The sequence below is a fragment of the Ceratosolen solmsi genome, unplaced genomic scaffold, assembly GCF_000503995.2.
Source record: "Ceratosolen solmsi marchali unplaced genomic scaffold, CerSol_1.0 scaffold61, whole genome shotgun sequence".
NCBI lineage: Eukaryota > Metazoa > Arthropoda > Insecta > Hymenoptera > Agaonidae > Ceratosolen > Ceratosolen solmsi.
Window position 1 is genome coordinate 2,949,272 of NW_011948435.1, and position 22,614 is coordinate 2,971,885.

Consider the following 22,614-nt stretch of genomic DNA (forward strand, 5'->3'; position numbering starts at 1 on the left):
AGTGTTGTGGGCGCTTCATTTAATATGTAGCGCCGAGGTTGTCAGGTAATTCTAATAAAGTATAGGTGGCGAGTTGATGCGGGTTCGCAAATTGATAAAGCTTTGCGAGAGAACATGTACGGGTCGAAGAATAAAATTCGTATATTGCTTTTTTTCAGAGTTAAGCCTCGGTGATAGTTAGTTTATAATAAATATAATCCTATTATTGGATTATTAAATTAGAGAAGGACAGAATGTATCGACAAGACATAAAGATAACGAAATTTTGAAAAAGAAATTAAAGCAACAAGGCAAATGTTTCCATCTTTATAATTGAAATACACTGCATTCTTATGCGCGTGTGTGCGTGCGTGCGTGCGTGCGTGGATGTATGCAGTATTAAAACTTGTATGTAAATTATATTAAAATTGTAATTAATCGCTGGGTTCGTTTCAAAACTAATTTTATTATTATATATGCACATTATTTATAAAAGAGGTTATATCATATTATAATTTTAACTATAGTGGATTACTTTTGTGAAACTATGACAAGCTTCTTTGCTCCATTTGCATTAAATTATTCATACATAAATCCTTCTAATCAATCGTCATTATGATTTATTCAAGCAACTCATGGGAAACGATTATATCATTATTATATAAAATCATGCATTAATTGCGAACTAAAAATTAAAATAATAATAATAATAATAATAATAATAATAATAATAATAATAATAATAATAACAAGAAGAACAAGAAGAAGAAAGAAAGAAATTATTTATATTCTTTAAACTAAATGCAACTATGAATATTAAATAGATTCACAATAATTCTAGGAAAAATAGCTTAATTATTCCTATATTATTGTTTTTAAGTTCACTCTGAAACAAAAACTATCACCTTTTCATTAATCTAATAATAACTGTTAACTATAATTGTAATGTATCATTAAAATATATTTATAACAATATATATTCTATATATCCTGAATGCCCGAAAAAATAAAACATACACGACCAATGAGATTTAATTACAAGAATTAATATTAATAATTTTATTAATAATTAATAAAAGTTTTATTATGTTTTATTATGCAATGTAAATCACTTTAAAAAGTAAAGAATTAGTTTTATTATATAATTTAAGTATTGACGTCGATGTTAAGCTTGAATAGTTTAATTACTGTTTACATACAATATTTACAACGATTTATTATTCCTCTAATCTGTATTCTACATATCTATACTGTAGTAGTCGGTTTTCATAATAATATAAATTATGAGCAAAATTCTATTTAAAATTATAAATAAAATAATGAACAGATATAAATTTGCGTAATAACGTTTTTGTTAAATTAAATTTCAAAATTTATTATGTTTGTTAATCAATACGTGACTAATATCAAGATTTTACAAATATTATTTTATGTCCATCGATATCTTATGGTATATAAATTATGTCTACTTGTAAACATATTATATATATTTATTTAATTCTTTTTTTTTTGTATTTTTTTTTTTTTTTAACCAATGTACATTCATTAAAATTAATCAAGATAATGTGATCATAATTCAGAAAATTGTATTATAATACGATTATTGAATACCTTAATTCAATATATTTTAAATACTCACGAAATATCTGAAACGTAAAGTTTATTTAAAGTAATAATATATGTTTAATTTAATTTCTTAATTAAACTAGAGAGCTCTTTATTATATATATATATATATATATATATATATGAAGCTCGACGATATTAGTTAAATTAAAGGAAACTTTACTTCAGCAACAAATGACTACTTAATTAAGGCTATAACTGAAAGTCTTTCTACTTGATTAATGAATTTCCTATAAAATAACAAGATAAAGTACTTATATCGGTATTATTAAGGTCAAAATTTTCATTTATATTTAAATACCAGTTAAACCTTAATTAATAAATTTCACACACAAGATATACCGAACAGTTTAACGTATATAATCATAAAAATGTTTTTTCAACTTTCGAAAAATAAGATATTATATCATCCTATCAGTGCACAGAGCTTCAAAATTGTACAACCAGTTGTTTCCGCATTAAAGTATTATAATAGAATTTTCAACTGACTCCAAAAAAAAAAAAAAAAAAAAAAAAAAAAAAAAAAAAAAAATTCTGTTTCATTTATTTTCCCTTCCTACGTAAAAGCATTGTAGATTAAACTTCAGATTAGTTTCTCCATAACTTAAACTTTCGCTTGTTCACCGCAGGATTCAAGAGTATACATGGTTTAGTTAAGGTTAACGAGGGCTTATTTCCCCTGCAATGACATTTTTTTATTATGTAAATGTAAAACTTTACGACGAACATCTTTAAGCTCGTAGATGATGGATTAATTTGTTATATTTTCCATGAAAATCATCTCTATTAATTTGAGTAAATAAAAAAATACGTCTCGCATCAGTTCAACATTACTTCTTATTTGCTGTCAATTAAAACTTAAAATTCATATGCATTTAATCTGTAAATCTAATGAATTAGTAATTATAAATAATAATTATATCATACTATTTGTATAATAATATCGGTGGTGAAGGAAGAAAAAAAAAAAAAAAAAAGAAAGAAAAAACGTACTATTTAAGCTGAAACGATTGTTTGTATAAAATAAATTATTTATTAATTTTAGTTTCTAATTTGTGAATTATTGCAGATTGTTAAGTGACGAAAAGTAAAATTATTCATAATGATTATCTTGAGTATGAAATTTAATCAGTATCATGAGCCATAAAACGGCAAATCTAAGAATAAAATACGACACATTCACCTAGCGTAAAGAGAATCTCGACGGGGTTTTGTGGAGAGAAGGCGTTAAAAGATAGTGAGCTATAGATTGACAGACGGAGACGAAGAGAAAAGTCAATAGGGAGTGGGTGGTTGGGTGTGGGATACGGTAGCAGTTAACTGTGACTCAAAGGTGTACGTACATCGGCATCGATGAATGTCGTGGAATTAGATTACCGCCAGTGGCGTCGAGTCATCTTTCGTGCAGATGGCGGCAAGTCTCACACCCCTTTCTCTTCGATTCGGGTAAGGTCGCGTGCTCACAAAGAAAACACTTAGCTTCACGAGCTCTTTTCTCCCCCTTTGATGCTTATTGGAGGAGACATTGATTTACCCGACGGCGTGCCTGTGTTGACGAGGCCACAAGCTTACCAGCTCCCTCACCGACACGTAAACTTTCATCTCGTCTTTTCCTATTTTCTTCCGCGCACAATATCAACAAATAACTATCCCCGTAATCGGTGATAATGGAAATAATTGTTGGAGGTGTGTGCAACACACGTGTTACTCGACTGTGCGTGCGTTATTTAAGTTCCTGTCGTTAGAATGCGCAACTGCTATTGTCAGTCTATTTCAAGTTGCCGTATAAAACAATTCTTCCGTAAACAAGTGGATAATTATTGCTTAGCATTTAATTTAGCTTTTGGAAAGTAATTATAATACACGCCTGGAGTGCCTATCGCTTTTGCAATAATAGCAAACGAATTGATCATTTACATGGGGATTGTAAGGGCATTTTGTAATACAAATTATTTTCAATATTTCTTTTAGTTTTCTTCATTAATATGTGACGATAGTTTACTTTTGTTTAATTAAAGTCAGTCTTCCATGAAATATCTAATGATTAACGTCCCGTAAGTATTTCCTTATTGTTATCATCTTGAAATTTCCCACAAACAAAACTTTTATTTTCAATCAGAAAATTTAGTTAATAAGAGGAGTTGTGCGATAGAGCATACATGGGTAGACATTTAATTTCTTGGTGAAATTTCAATATTCTATTGGACTCTATTAAATCGAGGCTTATATCTTATAAAATAAACTTAAGAAAAATTGAAAATGAATTCCTGCAAACGTCATAATATTTACTTTATGAAATTAATTAAAAGGACGGTTAATACAAGCAGAATAATAAATCACATCTAAGACTCTTTATACTCAAAAAATTATTCATTTTATGTAAATGAATGAAACAAATTTATAATATTTTTTCTTTATACATTTTTACATAATAATAAACTTTTTAAACATTGATTTATTGCTAAATTTAATATTGATTTACATACATAAATTATAGCGCTTAACACAAGTTGTATACTATTGAACTTTGTGTAATTCTTTTAATAAGATTCTTTGAAAATGGCATTTTTCTATAAGATTAAATTTCATATTTGGCTGTTTACAAAAGTAAATCAAATATGTTCTAAGCGTATTTTATGTAAAAGAATATGTACATTTCATCGATGTACGGAAATAATTGAATTGTGTATTTATTACGATGTGGGTGGCGATGAAGCATTAATTTCACGTTCATACGAAATATTTTTATCGCTACTCTACATATAATTGGTTTTTCATATAAAATAATGATTTCTCCCTAGAATTTTACTGGCCTCAATTACATTTACAATAATTATTTAAAAATGATTTAAAATAGAATGGCACAGGATAGGAAGCGCGATGATTATATATCGATGATATAAAATTCAATTTATCATTTTGCAATATTATTTCTCTATGAGTGATCTATCATATATAAATAAGTTTGTTAAAATGTTTGATTAAAAAAAAAAAAAAAAAAAAAAAAAAAAAAAAAAAAAAAAAACTTTTATTAGAATAAAATCCAGACTTTTTCATTACATCTTATTAAATGTATTAGAATTGTACCTCTCGTCTATCCGCTGCACGTGTAATCCTCGACGACAAATAAAAGGACATTGTGCAAAGTATATGTAAAAAAAGAAAGAAAGAAAGCTTCGTACGTTCAACACATTAATCCGACACCTTACAGAAAGTTCACCCTCGATATTCAACTTCTTAATCCTTCCAGACAAGAATATGTGCAGTGCATTTTGCTCCTTTTAATATTATCTATCCCTAGTCATAAACTCACCGAGAGTAGTGCGTGAGAGGGTAGTGGAGACGAAGTTAGCGAGACTAAAAACCGTCCGAGCTCTGGGTTACAATATATAATAAATAGACGATGAGGATTGCTAAAGCATACGAGGAACCAAAAGAAAATAAGTGAGAGAGCATGAGCGAGAGAGTGAGCGAGCGAGTTAGTTGAAGCATATAAAAAGCTTTGCAATATGTCTACGCCACCATTAATATATGTATATGTACATGTATGTATGAATATGTATATGCACCTGTGTGTACGTATATGCATATACGTATAAACATATACAAACGCGCGTACACAAGAGACTCGTATATTTTACGTCGATGCTTCTCCCCACTCTCTCTCTCTCTCTCTCTCTCTCTCTCTCTCTCTCAATTCCTCTTACTTTTGGCCTCGCGCACAATGGACATTGGTAAGTACGCGTAAGCAGCGGTCGGCCGTCAGAATGGGGGAGAAGAAGAATACGTTGGAAAGGAGGAGAGCCGGGGAGAAAGTAGGAGGAGGCTGATACGCGCAAGTAAAAGTTAGCTTGCTCGCATAGGAGTTGAAAGAGAAACTGAGCTGTTGGAGAGCGGATGGTCGGGTGGGGGTAGCTTTTTGTGGCGCAGTCCATATCTGAAGGGTCGACGCGAAGGCGGCAGCATCGGAAAACCGAGGAGATTCAAACTGAGATGCATTATGCAGCGGCTGTTTGAAGTCCCACTTTCGCGCCTCTTCGCTAAAATCCCAGGGCGCGCACGTGCTTTTATGCGCATTGTGTGAGCGCCCGCGCGCGCGCCTTTTATACTCTTTCTCTTTCCCACTGGAGTGCGTAAACAAGTGTATTTCTGAATTCCCAGAATTTTTCTCAATTATGTAATATCTATACCTCCATCCATCCATCCACCCCACCCCACCCTCCCCGCCACCCCGACAAAACAATCCTTATGATTTTGAAATTCAAATATTTTTTAGAAATATCCTGTGATTATACGTGTCATCTCCCGATCCACATAAATTAGCAGACATTATGGATAACATTTGTGCTGGGGTCCTTAAATTCTCGATTAAGAGAAACGATTTTATACGAATATTAGGGTGAAAATTTTGAAATGCACGCAGGATCGATTGTGCACGTGAGAAGAAAAAACTTGATGTAATAAGTCGTGAGGTGGTAGGACAAGGTTTCTCTCTCATTCTCTTCAAAATTTTACTAATTCACAATGTTTTGGTGTATTATTGCATCGTTTTTGTGAATTTTTATAGAATTCACAAGTTTTTCATTAGATTCTTTAAACGTTCGGACATTCGCTGCGACACTTACGATCTACATATACGTAATTAACTCGCATCCCCATCGATGAATTTTATGCAAAAACTCTATAATCTGCGATTGTAGCGCCCTCTAATGAGCTAATTCCTCAGATAAGTTAATAAATTAATTTATGCAAGTATTTAAACGTTATTTTAAATTATTTTCCGAGTGGAAAAGTGGAATTTCAATTATTAATAATATTATATATCGATTTGAAATTATTGAGTTTGTGCAAGTGCGCCCCATTCTAATAGTTATATAATCGGTGTCCACGATACGTAAACATTTGAATAAAAAATCTCTCAACGCAACTTATTATAAATTGGGAATTATCGTCCTTAACGACTCTTTGGATTGGCACTTAATTGTAATTAAATTCATTGCTACTCGAAACGCTCGTCTAACCATATGGACAATTAAAATATTTATTCTTACGTATTAAAAAGTAGTTCTTACGTATTAATTCCCTTCAAGGATTTTGTAATATCAAAATACAAATGCCATTACGGGCCTACAATTAGAGACTTGATAAATGTTCAACTAAAAAATTCTCGAATAATGGAATATTCAATATGATCACCGAAATCGTGGCCAACAAGACAATGAAAATGCAAATAACAAAAGCCATCACTTGTTACATTCAGGCTTATTATTACTTCAACTTTCAGGTATCTTGAATCACTGTAATGCAACTCGAACCTAATAATCACTGTCCGCGTAGCTCAATGAGTTCCCATCTCTTCTGCGGCGCGTCTATCCTCTCGATCAAAGATGAGTCCAATTGACGACGCCTGTAACTTGGGCCGCGCGCATTCGAATTTCACGCGTCATTTAGCCATTGTTCTCGGAATAATGCTGTCAGACGGTATTTGGTTACTCGCCGTGAACTGAACTCGTACATCGATTAGATTACGTAATAGAATACTACCGCCCTTTTATAATAGAAACGCGCTTTTCCTTACCAATGGCTTTACCTTTGAACTTTGTTCTTTTTCTACTTTTTTTTTTTTTTTTTTTTTTTTTTTTTTTTTTTTTTTTTTTTTTTTATAGATACCGTCCCTTACTCTCACAAGCCACACCACACGATTATTATATCTAATGAATTATTTGCTTTTTTTATGTAAATGACATTTTATTTCTCACGTTTGGTGCGTTTGCTTAGAAATAAAAGAGTTTCGTCTTGAGCGAAATTTTTCGCGCTCTTTCGATCGATTGCTCTTTGGTTGGGAAAAATGTTTTTATCATATCTGATCCCTCATCAAGCTCATAATATCGTAATTACGGATACGATAACTTTTCATATAATTCAAGAGTATAAATTAATATTTATACAAAGTGACAGAGTATTAAAAAGTTTCATAACATTAAATATTTCCGATAAAATATATATATGAAAATACAAAATACCAATTATTTCAAAGTATTCAAAACATTCGCCTTCATTTCCTTTTATAATTATCAATAATGAGAGGGTTTTAAAATTATATTTGAAAATTACAAATTTTAAATATATTCAACAGCCTCTCTCTGTTGAAGTGTGATAATCGTCTATCTATCTAAAAATCGATATAATTAATGAGTTTTATAATGATGTTATTATCATTTTTTTTTTTTCAATAAAATGAATAATTTTTAAGAACTGCATTAATATAACGATATAGTTATTCGTAATATTTCATAGGAAATAATAATTTTTTCGATAATATTCTATAATAATAATATCTCATTTTCACGCGTGTTGCAAAATATTATCAACTTAATGATATAACGTAAATTATTGCTAGAATAACAAATAACATTGATTGGAAAAATTAACGATCGCTAATAACGTTCTACAGTTTTTCTAAATCTTGATAGAAAAATAAAAATTTCCCAGTCATTGAAGAATGATGCCAACTGATAATATTAAAGCGCATATATGAATTTTGCTTATTTCATTGTCATAAATTTCCAACAAAACTAATAAAAATGGCCACGAAACAAGGAATCGCTCAACTTATTGGATCGGAGTGAACGCAAAGGATCATAAAATATTGCCTCTATTAGTAAATTCTCAGTGAGTCTAACAAATGAGCACTTTTCTTTCAATCTCATTCGTTATAGACATTTGTCTAGAGATTTTTTTCGCCATTCGTCTCTGCTTTTCTCCTGAAAGCCGGGACCCTTTGTTATCCTAATAAATAACTCCATCACGAGGGCGAGCGGGAAAATCTCATAACCCGACTAATTCCTCGGCGCTGGCGCGAGACGTAATGTTTATGATGTACGGCATAATTACGACGATAATTCAGTGGTTGGGAGAGGGGGTGGAAGCGAGGAAAAACAAAGCTGGAAGAAAGAGAAAGAACAAGAGTAGGAGAAAAGGAGACGGACGAGGTGTCCCTCGAGGGATTCGTAATGCCCTTACATTATTTTATACTGAAAGGCCCCTCTCCCTCTCCCATCTTCATCTACCAACCTACCTAACCTCACCCCCCTCCCCCTCCCCCTCCCCCTCCCCCCGACCACCCAACGGAGCATACAAGCCACCTTTTTGCATAAGCTTAAATAAAATGCTTAATATTTAACATAAAGAGGTAAAAGGCGAGCGCGCATGCGCGTTACTCTCTCGAGCGTCAAGTCGCGTGACTAAAAGACATAAATGGAGTTACATTACCTGGGGCCCAACACGCCAGAGATACTTCCTTCGTGAACTCTTTTCTGTTTTTGTAAATCATCTTCTCTGACTTTGTGTGGCGTGAGAGCGCACGTGTGCCGTGCTGACGAAACGGGAACCTAACGAGACGAGCTTTTCAGCTTCAGCGTTGTCAGAAGAGTTCCCTGGATAAGAAAATGTTTCTCTTTGTCCCTTTCACCAATGCACGAGTCATTAAAGCATTAAATATAACGCTTGAAAATAATTAAGGACTCGTGCGATCCTCTACTTAATAATTTGCATTTTGCAATCGAATTGTAAATGTATTCTGTATTAGGAAACGCTGACTATAAATCTAAGTGTGCGTTTTGAATTTGTTTATACACGTAACTATGTTGCAGAAATCTGCAAACTTTATGCATTTTACTTATTCTATCGAGATTTTTTTTTTTTTTTCACTTATATAATTATCTAAATATAAAAGCCGTTCATACGCTAATAACCAAAGCTGCACAGCACATAAGTTTCGTTAATATCGCATAAATTAATATCGCAATAATGAAAGCGATTAAATTAAGTAATACGTAAATATTATAGCTGGATATACTCGAAATTTTTTTAAATACTTTTATAGACATACATTTACTGTTAAATGAAATCGTTTCACTACACAAAATGACTAATATTTGAAATTGTAAATACAAGAGTGGCAACAAGTGTCATAATGACAACTGCACCTATAATGTCTCATCTTTGTATGTGAAGGAGCTATAATTTTATCAATATAATTAATAAGGAATATTATAATTGTTGTAGCTCTAAATTACAATGCTAAATCATCCGAAAACAAATTAAATTTACCTAAAATTGTATCAAATGCATAGAATAATCATCTTATAAGAGAACGTTAGAGAACGATTATGCTGAACGATTATGTGTTTAAGATTCGAGTCGTACAACTTGGGAGATATAATAATCGATATGATAAAATAATACACTCGACCGTGGATAATAATATCTTTAATGAAAGTAATGAGAAATAAAATATCTCCGTAAATAGATGCTTAATATTTAACATAAAGAGGTAAAAGGCGAGCGCGCATGCGCGTTACTCTCTCGAGCGTCAAGTCGCGTGACTAAAAGACATAAATGGAGTTACATTACCTGGGGCCCAACACGCCAGAGATACTTCCTTCGTGAACTCTTTTCTGTTTTTGTAAATCATCTTCTCTGACTTTGTGTGGCGTGAGAGCGCACGTGTGCCGTGCTGACGAAACGGGAACCTAACGAGACGAGCTTTTCAGCTTCAGCGTTGTCAGAAGAGTTCCCTGGATAAGAAAATGTTTCTCTTTGTCCCTTTCACCAATGCACGAGTCATTAAAGCATTAAATATAACGCTTGAAAATAATTAAGGACTCGTGCGATCCTCTACTTAATAATTTGCATTTTGCAATCGAATTGTAAATGTATTCTGTATTAGGAAACGCTGACTATAAATCTAAGTGTGCGTTTTGAATTTGTTTATACACGTAACTATGTTGCAGAAATCTGCAAACTTTATGCATTTTACTTATTCTATCGAGATTTTTTTTTTTTTTTCACTTATATAATTATCTAAATATAAAAGCCGTTCATACGCTAATAACCAAAGCTGCACAGCACATAAGTTTCGTTAATATCGCATAAATTAATATCGCAATAATGAAAGCGATTAAATTAAGTAATACGTAAATATTATAGCTGGATATACTCGAAATTTTTTTAAATACTTTTATAGACATACATTTACTGTTAAATGAAATCGTTTCACTACACAAAATGACTAATATTTGAAATTGTAAATACAAGAGTGGCAACAAGTGTCATAATGACAACTGCACCTATAATGTCTCATCTTTGTATGTGAAGGAGCTATAATTTTATCAATATAATTAATAAGGAATATTATAATTGTTGTAGCTCTAAATTACAATGCTAAATCATCCGAAAACAAATTAAATTTACCTAAAATTGTATCAAATGCATAGAATAATCATCTTATAAGAGAACGTTAGAGAACGATTATGCTGAACGATTATGTGTTTAAGATTCGAGTCGTACAACTTGGGAGATATAATAATCGATATGATAAAATAATACACTCGACCGTGGATAATAATATCTTTAATGAAAGTAATGAGAAATAAAATATCTCCGTAAATAGAGATGGATGCAGCGTTAAGCTTGGCTCGTGTCAATATATGCAACGCGCGATAGTACCAACGAGTTCTTCCCATTAATACGACTAAGGAAATTTATATATTTTTCCCAATATGAAAACAAGAATATCGTAATAATATTAATGGAAGGCGTTATAATGCCATAGTGTCATGCGCTTTCAATTATACCTTCGTATAATAAATGATTAAGGCTTTAATGACACTCGTTAGTTTTAAAGAAAACAACTGGAAGATTATTCGACAATGAAATAGAATGAGGTATCGTTTAAATTTTGACGAACCCATCGATTTGCAGAATCACAAGAGGAAATCGATCGACGTTATTCCAAGATAAACGCGCACGAATGCCCTGATGAATTCAATGAAAAAGGAGAGGAAATTATGCTTTGTTCCAGCTCCATCACAAATGCACTAGTTAAACTGTTATTTCGCCGGCCTATGCCATTGTCAAATAACTTAAACGTCTACGTGAAAATGCACATTGTTTCAATTGAGATGAAAAATGAGCAAATATCCTATTGTCTGTCAGGGAATATATATTTTTAAAAAAGCATTTTTCGATTTCAGCCTTTTTATTTTCATTACAGTTACAAAACGACTTACCGGCGCGCCCGAATAAACGTCATGTATTTACGGAGCAGACGGAATTGCCAAACAACGGAAAGGATCCAGCATGGAAAATACTGGTGCATCGTTACATGGGCAAAATAATCCAGTCGGGTTTGCTTTTTGGAGGTCAGCCTCGCGTGCTGATCGAATCATTTGCTTAGCAGTCAATTCTCTTGGAGGGCGCTAAAAAGGGGTGATAGTTTGAAAAAGGAGATAAAAAAAAAACAACAAATCGCGACGGAGGAGGAACACTCGAGTGAGGTCACTCGTATAACAATTATCCATGCAAGTCGCACTCTATCTCTCTCTCTCTCTCTATCTCTCTCTCTCTCTCTCTCTCTCTCTCTCTCTCTCTCTCTCTCTCTCTCTCTCTGCTCTGCTCTTCTCTATTCACAATGGTATGAGCTCACTTGTGTGAAAGCACTTGGTTCCGCATAAAAGTAAATAAACCGGCGGCCAACTTCTTTTTTTCGCTACTTCTGGCTTTGTAATTCATTTCCCCCGGCCGAGGTAAGCTGTTACTTTTGTGCTTCGTGAGAATTGAGCTTACGGTGCTAATTTTCTACTGTCGACTTCTAAATCGCGCGAAAATCGTTGTAAAATTGATCGCGTTACTTTGCGCGAGCCTTGCTTTTCTTGGGAAATGCGTCGTCAAAATGTATCGTCGCTCAAGACGGTTTTTATCGATGGACTTTCGTGTGCTTGACTGTTTGTGGTTGAAAATGTAAAATGTCGGTGTGCAATAAAGAAGGCGAGAATTTGGGATGAAAAATAATTCGTTACAGAATTCCAATAATAAACGGTCGGTATTATCGATACGCGACAATATAATTTTGACACAAATACCGTTGTATCGAAGATAAGGAAATGCCAATATTAATGGTCATAAACTTTTATGCGCGTAACATTTCAGCAATTACAATCAAATCATCTTTTGATAATCTTAATGCGCCAATAAAATGTACTTATCGCGCGAGTTGGCCTTGTATATAGGCATTTGTAATGGCATTTATTGTACTTTATTCCTGCTACTCCGAGCGTATAATATTTTTGTAGATTACATTATGAAGTAACATTATCAATTCTTTTGCGCCAATAAAATTTCGTTGCCACAAAGTTCATTGGTACAGTCGCCGCGTAGAAGAGCGTTGAAAGAATTTAATAAGTGGATCGAGTAGCGAGATGTCACTCATCGTATGCTCATGTATGTTCATTGCACACTACCCAACGCACTTTAATGATATTCGATACTTTATTAAGTTAGCGATTAAGCTGATATTATTTTTCACATTAATATCGCATCCTGGCTTAATAGTTAAACATTATAAGGTTCATTCAGTGAAAGCGGACAGTGGGTGAAATTAAAATCTCCCGATTGTCTTATAATGAATTTCAATAATGCATTGACACGTCGCTGAATATATTCTTCGAGCCGTCCAATGGCAATTTCTTCTATTACGCAGACCATAATCAATGTCAAATTAGCACAATTGTGCAAATCATAAAAGCCGGCATTTTACAGCGCCAGCTAACATATGGCTATCGCATAAATTTGATTTGGCGCAGTCAAAGAACGAATTTCCCTCCGACACTTTGCCCGTATCCTTTCACGGCTGCTGGTCAGCTTTCTTTCATCCCGGTCATTTATCTTCGGTGTTGTACTTTTCTGTGAAAAAGCAACGGCAGCGACAATGGCATACGTAGCGGCGAACCGCCACATGTACCCACTGTTTAGTTTGTAAACGTTCGATTGGTCTCGGCGCGAATGTTATTTCGAAAATTGGGGTCTTTTGAAGTGCTCGGCAGTAAACGTCCAACAACTCCCGAGAGCAGCAGAAATGGCAGTTGCAACATTTCGCGAAAACAAGCGGCCCTCCTAACAAACGCACACATGCTTTCAAATGTTGATATAATACTACAAATATACTACCACTACCACTACCATTACTATTGCTACCACTACCACTACTACCACTACCACTACCACTCCCACTCCCACTACCATTACTATTGCTACCACTACCACTACTACCACTACCACTACCACTCCCACTCCCACTACCATTACTATTGCTACCACTACCACTACTACCACTACCACTACCACTCCCACTCCCACTACCATTACTATTGCTACCACTACCACTACTACCACTACCACTACCACTCCCACTCCCACTACCATTACTATTGCTACCACTACCACTACTACCACTACCACTACCACTCCCACTCCCACTACCATTACTATTGCTACCACTACCACTACTACCACTACCACTACCACTACCACTACTCGCGATAAATTTATCCGCGCGTGCCCCGTTCTCATCTTAATAAGCCGAATTACATGTAAATATATAATCTCTCGGTTAACTACATAATTTTAAGGACGATCGGTACGTTATTCACTGGATTAATAGTATTCGTTAATTTACTCGTATATATTCACAATTGAAATCGTTGGGTGAAAATTGTATTAAGTATAATATGGTGATTTTTTCAGAAATATTTCTCTACTTTTCTTTTTAACAATTGCCTTCTAATGACAATGAAAATTCTAATGATTTAATGTGATTTCTATTCTGAGATATTTCAGAATTACGGAGATTACTCGAAATATAACGTTTTCTTAGGGGTTCCTCGGTAAATTTCATAAAAATGAAATTTCATAAAAACGTATACGGTTAGTAACTAATTTGAAATTCAATATATCTTTTAATAAATTATATATTTTTTTTATTTTATTGTTATTAAGGAAAATCTTTTCCATTCTATCTTTTATAAACGGTATTTAATTTGACGATTTTCAGATGAATAACTATCGTAATATCTACTTTTCTTTTTTTTTTTTTCTATCAGTATAAAACACGTATATTTAATATTACAATTTACAATTTAATATTGTGTTTACAGGGGCCAGAAAATATAATAAGAATTCATGACAATTTCGTATATTAGATTTTTATTCTTTTTAAACTACATAAGCTAAAAAATTCCAGAGCTAATTGACAATTGATTAATGCTGGCATGTTTATTAATGCATGAATTTATGAATAGTTTTATTTTACATTCGCAATGCAAAAGACTGTATAATTGCAGAATTATTGGCTCATCAACTCATTAGAGCTTCTCTTTTACTGGGTAGGTGTTTCAAAGAAATGAAATGAAAGTTTAATTCTTAATTACAGTAATGATTAATTACGTGTGTTGGACATAAATTTGTATTATTCATTATGATACGATGCATAATAGACGAAGAAATAAATGTATATCATCGATAAATTTAGAAATTTATCAATTTATTTATTAAATAATTTGCCTGTCTTTAAAAGATATTTCGATATGTTCGTGTGCAGATGTTTCGATTCACGTTGGAATGCAATTCATTCATTCATTATTCTTCCATTGCGATAAGAAACATCGATACAAATGCTTGAGCAAGAGCAATTTGTTATTGGTGAGATTTTTTCGAACTTGATTAAAATATAAAAATGCGACAACATTTCGAAAATATTTATTCCATACGCTAATGTATGAGCAATTATTAATGTGAGTAATAGTCAGTGTACACTGTATTATTAAATATGTAAATCTTAATACATGACAGCTCGGCCTTTGGACTTGTCTCGCCTCTTCTTTCTTACGACATTCAGTTGTCATTATCGTGAAAGTATCGTGAAGTAATGTAGTAAGGAGGAAGAATAGGAGGAGACGATGGTGATGGTGGTGGTTGTGGTGGTGGTCGTGGCGATGGCTACTACATTCCCGTCATAGAGTAAACCGAAAGCACGAAGACCGTAGACGTATGGGTAATGGCTGGGTCCAAGGGTCGGTCCCCGCGCGCTTCGCACTAATGACTCGACCTTACTCTCACGAGTCGCTTAATTCACTTAAGACGAGGCGATCGGCCATCACTGCGTGCAAGCACGACTGACTACTTCGTCCGCCACTTGGTACTCAATTTTCATTTTCGCCTCGACCCCGCATCGACAAAGGAAGCGCTGGTCCGTGCTCCGACACGGTGCCCTATAACCAATGTCTTGGGGTATTAGATGGACTGGCTTCAAGGGCAGCCAATGATGAATTTATGCGTCACTGTATTTGTTAAGGATCGTAAGAAGTGAATTGTAAGATGGATGTATGGGCGTCAATGGCCGAGAAGCATTTCCGTGCGAGAAGCGGTCCTTTGCTTTATAACTCCGGCATTGATTTATATTATTTGTGTATATAGCTTTTGATGTAATTTACAACACTTTTGAAATATCCAACTCAAGTTGAAGTGGCATATGCAGTTCTTACCAAATGCTTATAAAGTTAATTTTATAATATAATTAAAAATATCTCTCTCTCTCTCTCTCTCTCTCTCTCTCTAAACATTTCAAATTTTACACATTAGATTTTTCATTTAATATTAATCTATCTGATAATCAATAGATTCTCCAAATAATATGGAATAAAGTGAAAGGGAGCGTAAGATGGTAGTGCACGATCTGCTTTGTGTCTGTCGATAAAGTTCGTCGTTAAATTTCCTGTGCAAAGGTAAGCGTAAATTTTCTTTCGTCAAAAGCATCATGAACAAAATAAATGTTAACATGTATGGTTGTTAATTTTATCGTAATCAATGTATATTCCTGACGCATCATAAATATAATGGAGTATTGAACCTTAATAGTACGGCTCCTGCAATTATCATAATATATCATAATATTGCTACTCTAAGGATTTTTATTTCAAGATTATTACTATTTCGAGTATACTTGTAAAAATGAAGCAAATTTACTTAATATAATGAAAACATTTGCATCTTCAAGTGATTTGGATCGATGCATACAATTAATATATAATTAAGCGAAATATTAATATGCACTAGTAACTTATAAAATTTTCCTAAAATCACGTTTCAAATAAGCTTATAGCAAAATTAATTGTCCCATAATATAGGTTTTATGCTCGTGGAAAAAAAAAAAAAAAAAAAAAAAAAAAAAAAAAAAAACAACTAATCATGAAATCTAAAGGCAGTGATTTAAGATTTAAACTGTTTTTAATATACACGCAACATCTAATGATTATAATTAAAATTTACGAGAAAATAATGGATTATTATTACATTGGTATATTATGAAAAATCAATAAGTTCTTTAATGCCATAGTAACATTAAATATTTTCAGTGAGTAAATTTTTAAGAAATTAAAATTTGTAAGAATATTCGTGACGTTAGGAAGGTTTTAATATTTAATATTAAAATACTTTAAATAAGCAATAAAATACATAAGCTGAGCGAAAATTAGAAGAAAACATTGAATGTGCCTCAACAACGAGTCCATTTTACTTAATAATTTATTGTAATTCACGTCATTTGTGATATTTAAGATGAAAATTTTCCTTATAAATTTGAAAATATTAATGAATTATGCATTATTACTTATATGCATTATACTTAGACAATATTAAGGAAAACATCTGATAGAGAAAAAAAACTTTTAACACTAAAGGAACAATCGTTATTAAAGAATGCAACTTTAAGAGTTTCCTTAAAGTATTTAAAAGCAAAACAAAACAAAACAAAACAAATTAAATATATGCCACATAAATGCACAAGGAAGAAAAGTTTTTTAATGTTAGTTTAATTTTCGCATATTTTACATAAAATGTATAAACATCCCTAATGGAAAACATACCAACGAGGAATGAAAAAATCCATGCCATTTATCTGGAACATCGAATTCTCAAATCCACTATTAAAACTCGCAAACATATTATTATTCGAAATATCGGGTAAAAGTCCTATAAAAGTAAAAAGAAATTGTTGTAAATTTTATCCGTATTTGAAATTTCCTTCGGCTGAAACAGGAATTTTATAAAATCGCTTCAAAATTCCTTCGCCATATAAATTAAAAACTTTGGAATACCACGCGTAATGTTCGGGGTGGGTGGCAATGTTTAAGGCCTCGGCGGATCTCGAACTTGGAGAAAGTTCTTTTATACGACAATAAAGAGTGGCGAGGGCCAATCGATACGGCAATATACAATACAGATATTCTCGAGCGATTGTTCCTGACGTGAGGCTGATTGTTGATTCGCCCAACGCAACCCGAGGCCATCGAATGTTATCAAATGGGACAAGTGCGCGCATTCCATAATTCGTGCTCCGCTAGTTCCTCGTTATCCAAAGGACATTGTTGCGGCAGGGGATGTGTCTATGCGGAGGTGTCTGGCAAGGTTAAGCCAAGGGCGTATAATCGAGCATAGAGGAAGGGAGCGGGGCGTGGGGCGGGATGGTGTTGCGAAATAGCTGTGAAGTCTTGTCAGTGGCGCCTCGCAGCAAAACAAATAAACGACGGTGGTTAGGTCGTTTGGTCGGAGATCCGGGCCGGTTAGGACGTCGGCTCGAGGGCTCGATTAATAACCGCATACGTGGCAGACGAAAAATCTGGCTGCACGTGTTCCGGGGGAGTCGAGGGAAGCCGGTCACGTTCCGGCGCCAATGGGATCATCCTTCCTTCGTGTCTCTCTATCTCTGGATGGGGCTTTCGCAATTGTCCAGCTACGCTGGTCGCACTGTTATTACAATTACAGTGGATTCGTTTCTTGTTTAGCACAGTCACACGTGAGATCCTTTGGCCGCGTTAAGCCGGTCGATCCTGGAGTCGTGGTGTCGACGATACCAATCCAAATATGGTCCGTACACGTCCTTCGAAGCCTTCGGTACGTGATGTACAGCATTCGACTCTACCGCCGACAATGCTTAAGTAGTTTTCCATTTTCTCTTCTCATCTTTTCATTTGAATTTATTGAATCGCTATTGAGCCAGTGCGCATATAATGAGAATTCACTTAAAAATAAAGTAGGCTCGTCGGCATTAATTTATTAAGAAACTTTTTCACAGAAGCTTTTTCATTTTGGTGTACTCGATTTCTTTGCAAATATTCAAAATTTACAATGAATATTGCCAAGTTTAACGAAAAACTTTTCTTCTATTATCAATCTTTAAAAGCTATACGCGCACGTCTGCGTTCGCGTAAAGTATTTTTCAATCGCATTATTAATAAAAATTTTTCGAAAATTCGTATTATCGTAAAATACACATTTATACGTATATGCATGCATACGTAGTTGCGCGCCCACACGCAAGTATATATATTACAAAAACAAAAAACAAAAAAAATATTAATGACTTTCTATAAACATCGATAATACTAGCGTAAGATCTTTTATATAAGAAATTTTCATACAATAAATAATAACCAATTTGTCATTGGCATTATAAATAAAATAACTATTGTGTTGACATGTTTATATAAAAAAAGTTGTTGAGAAATTTCAGAAAGAAGTCTATTTCATTTCACTTAAAAATATAATTTGTCGAGAAATATTATGAATAATATCAATGAACCAATAATATTATCTCTACAAGACTCCTCGTTTAAAAGATTGAAAAATTCAACAAGAATGTGTATTGCCGTTTTGAAAATACTATTTAATTGAAATATATTTACAGTAATACAAAGTCCTACAAGATATTTGGCATCCAGCAATTCATTTAATACACGTAATAATATAATTAATTTATACAGTGTATATAGACATATATATATATATATATATATATATATATATATTTATTTATTTATTTATTTATTTATTTATTTATTTATTACATTTTCAGACGACAAAATAAGTTGCATTAATTATATTTTAAAATAATTTTATTTCTAAATAAAAACACTCTAAATGCTTTTATTCTTAATATTTCCTAATCCTATATATGCATCCGATATTTTTCTCGATAATTTAATTTAATGTAATATTTAAATCATTTTTAAATACAAGAATATTCCAAACTATATGCTCCATAGGTTATTTAAAGAAACATTATTTGTCAGGACGTAAAATATTTAATGATAAATACCTTGTGACTGTGGCGCTATCTCACTCGATAATTATAAATCTCGATAATTATAAATTTACAATACCACCAAAGTAAACAATTATAACACGATAAAGAATTTTATTAATATGCATCATTGAGTATTGGACAGTTGTAGATGAGTTAGTTGGCGTGTCCTGTAATACAAGTAAACACAACATAAATCACTCCATGCCAGCGCCGATTGGAAGCTTGTGCCCGGCAGAATCTTATTGCATTTGTCATACAACGGGTCGATAGTCGCGCGAGATGAAATGAGTTTGTTGGAACAGGACGAAATTACCGTAAGATCGGAATGACTGGCAAGGACGAATCTATCATTAGCGTCGGCAGAATCATGGTGCAGAAGGAGTCGTCTGTCGGCTTCCTCCCCATCGTCCGCTAACTTACCGCGAAACGGCCGTATGACCTAGCCCGTGAGAATAGTAAGCTCGGGCGCGCAAGTGTTTCCCCTTACAAATCACTTTTATTCGGTCGCGGTGGGGGAGGGTGGGACACGGGTGGAGTAGGACCACCGCCGTAGAGCTTGTAAATGCGTTGGTTACGCGTCGGGGGAGATCGACTAATATTAGAACGCAGCGCGGACTTTATGCCGGCCGGTATTATTTCAATTTTTGTTTTGCAACCTCGTGACTCTGGTGCCATGATTTAAACGACGTGCGAGTGGTTTATCGCCGGCACTGGCTTATTGTTTTAAAGCTTATGATAATTGTGAGACGACTTGGCATAATAATGGAGCGATCGGGAGCCCCGATTTGCACGGGCCATTATTCATGTATTTTGCCGTGATGTTATGTTGTTATACCGTCACACACCCAGAGAGGGAGAGAGAGAGAGAGAGAGAGAGAGAGAGTGAGTGAGCGAGTGAGAGAGAGTGAGAGAGAGTGAGAGAGTGAGAGAGTGAAATTAGTTTGCCGAGTGTTATAAAAATCGCAAACAATATGGGTAATTTTAATAGACGAGTAGTTGTAATGGCGCTTGATTGAGAAGGGAATATTGACATTATAATTGTTAATACGATTATGCAGGTGGCTCTGTTGGTAATGTTGGCATTTAAAATTTAGTCGAAAACACTTAATCGTGAAAGATGGCTGATTAAATATTCATTCGCTTGACTTATCGACATCGACGTCTAAGCCCTTATTATTGCAAGATTCAGTTTCGTAATCGTATAATAACTGATTAAACGATTAAAGGACATAATGAATATTACTCGATTGTACAATTTGATATTACAATATTTTCGACTGAGAATGTGCACTAACATATATTGTTATTGATTTGGCGAACGCTTAAGCAAGTGATATTAGTATAATTATGTAAGATTATTAGGCTTATGACGGTATGAGTTAGGTCAGAAAATCGTTGAAAATGAAAAAATTATAAACAACAGTTATCGTGAGATAATATTTTATTTATAAAATAAGTCGTGATCGCATAGCGACAACAATAGCATTTGTTGCTGAGACAAAAATTAATGCCAACATTAAAATCGCATAAAAACTTTTCATTGTCGCATTATCATCGTTGCGTGTCTAAATTAACTAGGATAAGAGTTTGAAGGAAATTGTTTGATTAATATGATTAATTAATTAGTGTTGAAATCTGCATTACCACGTTTGTGTAATTTCAATACTGTCACTTTAATCGTCATTATTGTCGTTGCGTATAGCTCGATATTTTTCAACCTCTTTCGGAAAATACTTATTGATCTCGAGCAGCATATTGGCCTTGAATTTCTTGTACGAGTCAATTTTGCCTTTTAGCTCCTGATTCTTAATCATTGCCTTGTCAATGCAGTCCTTCGTGAACAAATGAGGATTTTGCCCAGCGTCAACGTACTTGAGTACTTCCACTGGTATCCGCATATCTTTCACCGAGTCCTTCAGATTATTAATCACTTGCAAATCCGTAACGATATTTTGGATCTTCCGATTAAGAATGTGCTGAGCTTGGGGCTGAAAGTTGCACACCATAATATTGATTTGCCGAACATTCTCGATGAACGTCTCCATCTGGTTCACAAGTTTTTCTGAATTTTGTCTAGACGTCATTTTTTCAATCTGTTACCTCTACGATATTACAATAAAATTGATTTGTTAATTAATTTATTTATTTATTTATAACGTAAAGCAATGTTAACTTCTATAATAACGGCTATTGCTATAATGAAAGTTAAATGAAAGCTGTAATGTAAAATTATTATCATATATCTTTTCGGCACAATGCCTTACAAATATCGGCTTAGTAAGCCTTCATTGTTAGAGTTATAATTGACGAAATCTACTTTAATAAAAGCCAGATTCTTGGAAGTACAATATTAGCAGAGTTAATAATACTGGGAATAATACAGCTCGATTCAGCGGAAGAATATAAAGTAAACTAAATATTTCAATTAATATTAATTCGTATTATTATGGAAGTAAGAGGTGAAAGCGATAAACACTTTTCCTTCTTCAATTATACCGTATCAAAGAATTTACAAAAAAAAAAATTGTCCTTCTCACATTATATTATTATAATTGTATATTAGATAGTAATTAGAAATTAACGACGCTAAAGGCACAGGTTAATTGATTAATGCGCTAAAATTATTAAACTAAAGAGGCCAGAAATTTTTAGCGTTATTGAAATAAAGGAAATTGTTCAACTGACTATCGTATTATATGAAACTTCAACGCAACATTCATCCGTAATTTTCATACGATAATTAAAAATAGCTTCACAGCTGAAAGTAGCCCACAAAGCGCTGCTCGACAGACACTTTCTCAATACATCGATAAGAAAGAAAAAGAGCGAAGAAAAAATCACATTCCACAATGCAGACGTTATATACCGAAAGCAAATACGCGTCACGTTTCATGAAGCAGCCCATCGTGCTTCGATCGTAATTAATTTTCTGCGAGACCTCCCTCATCATTATATCGCCTCCCCTCCCTACCTTTCTGCCTCGTGTGTGAGCGCGCGCGACCTTTCACGAACTTGCGCGCATACGCCGT

General features: G+C 33.6%; 2 protein-coding genes across 2 annotated transcripts; one reads left to right on the forward strand and one right to left on the reverse strand.

Moving 5' to 3' along the window:
* The first annotated feature begins 13,575 nt into the window (after positions 1-13,575).
* On the forward strand, positions 13,576-13,989 carry LOC105364994 (histidine-rich glycoprotein-like). Its single transcript, XM_011503039.1, has one exon. It carries the CDS (start codon positions 13,576-13,578, stop codon positions 13,987-13,989), a length of 414 nt encoding a protein of 137 aa, XP_011501341.1.
* A 7,219-nt stretch (positions 13,990-21,208) lies between these two features.
* Positions 21,209-21,725, reverse strand: MED10 (mediator complex subunit 10). Its single transcript, XM_011503009.1, has one exon. It carries the CDS (start codon positions 21,667-21,669, stop codon positions 21,259-21,261), a length of 411 nt encoding a protein of 136 aa, XP_011501311.1. The 5' UTR covers positions 21,670-21,725; the 3' UTR covers positions 21,209-21,258.
* Between the last annotated feature and the right edge of the window lie 889 nt (positions 21,726-22,614).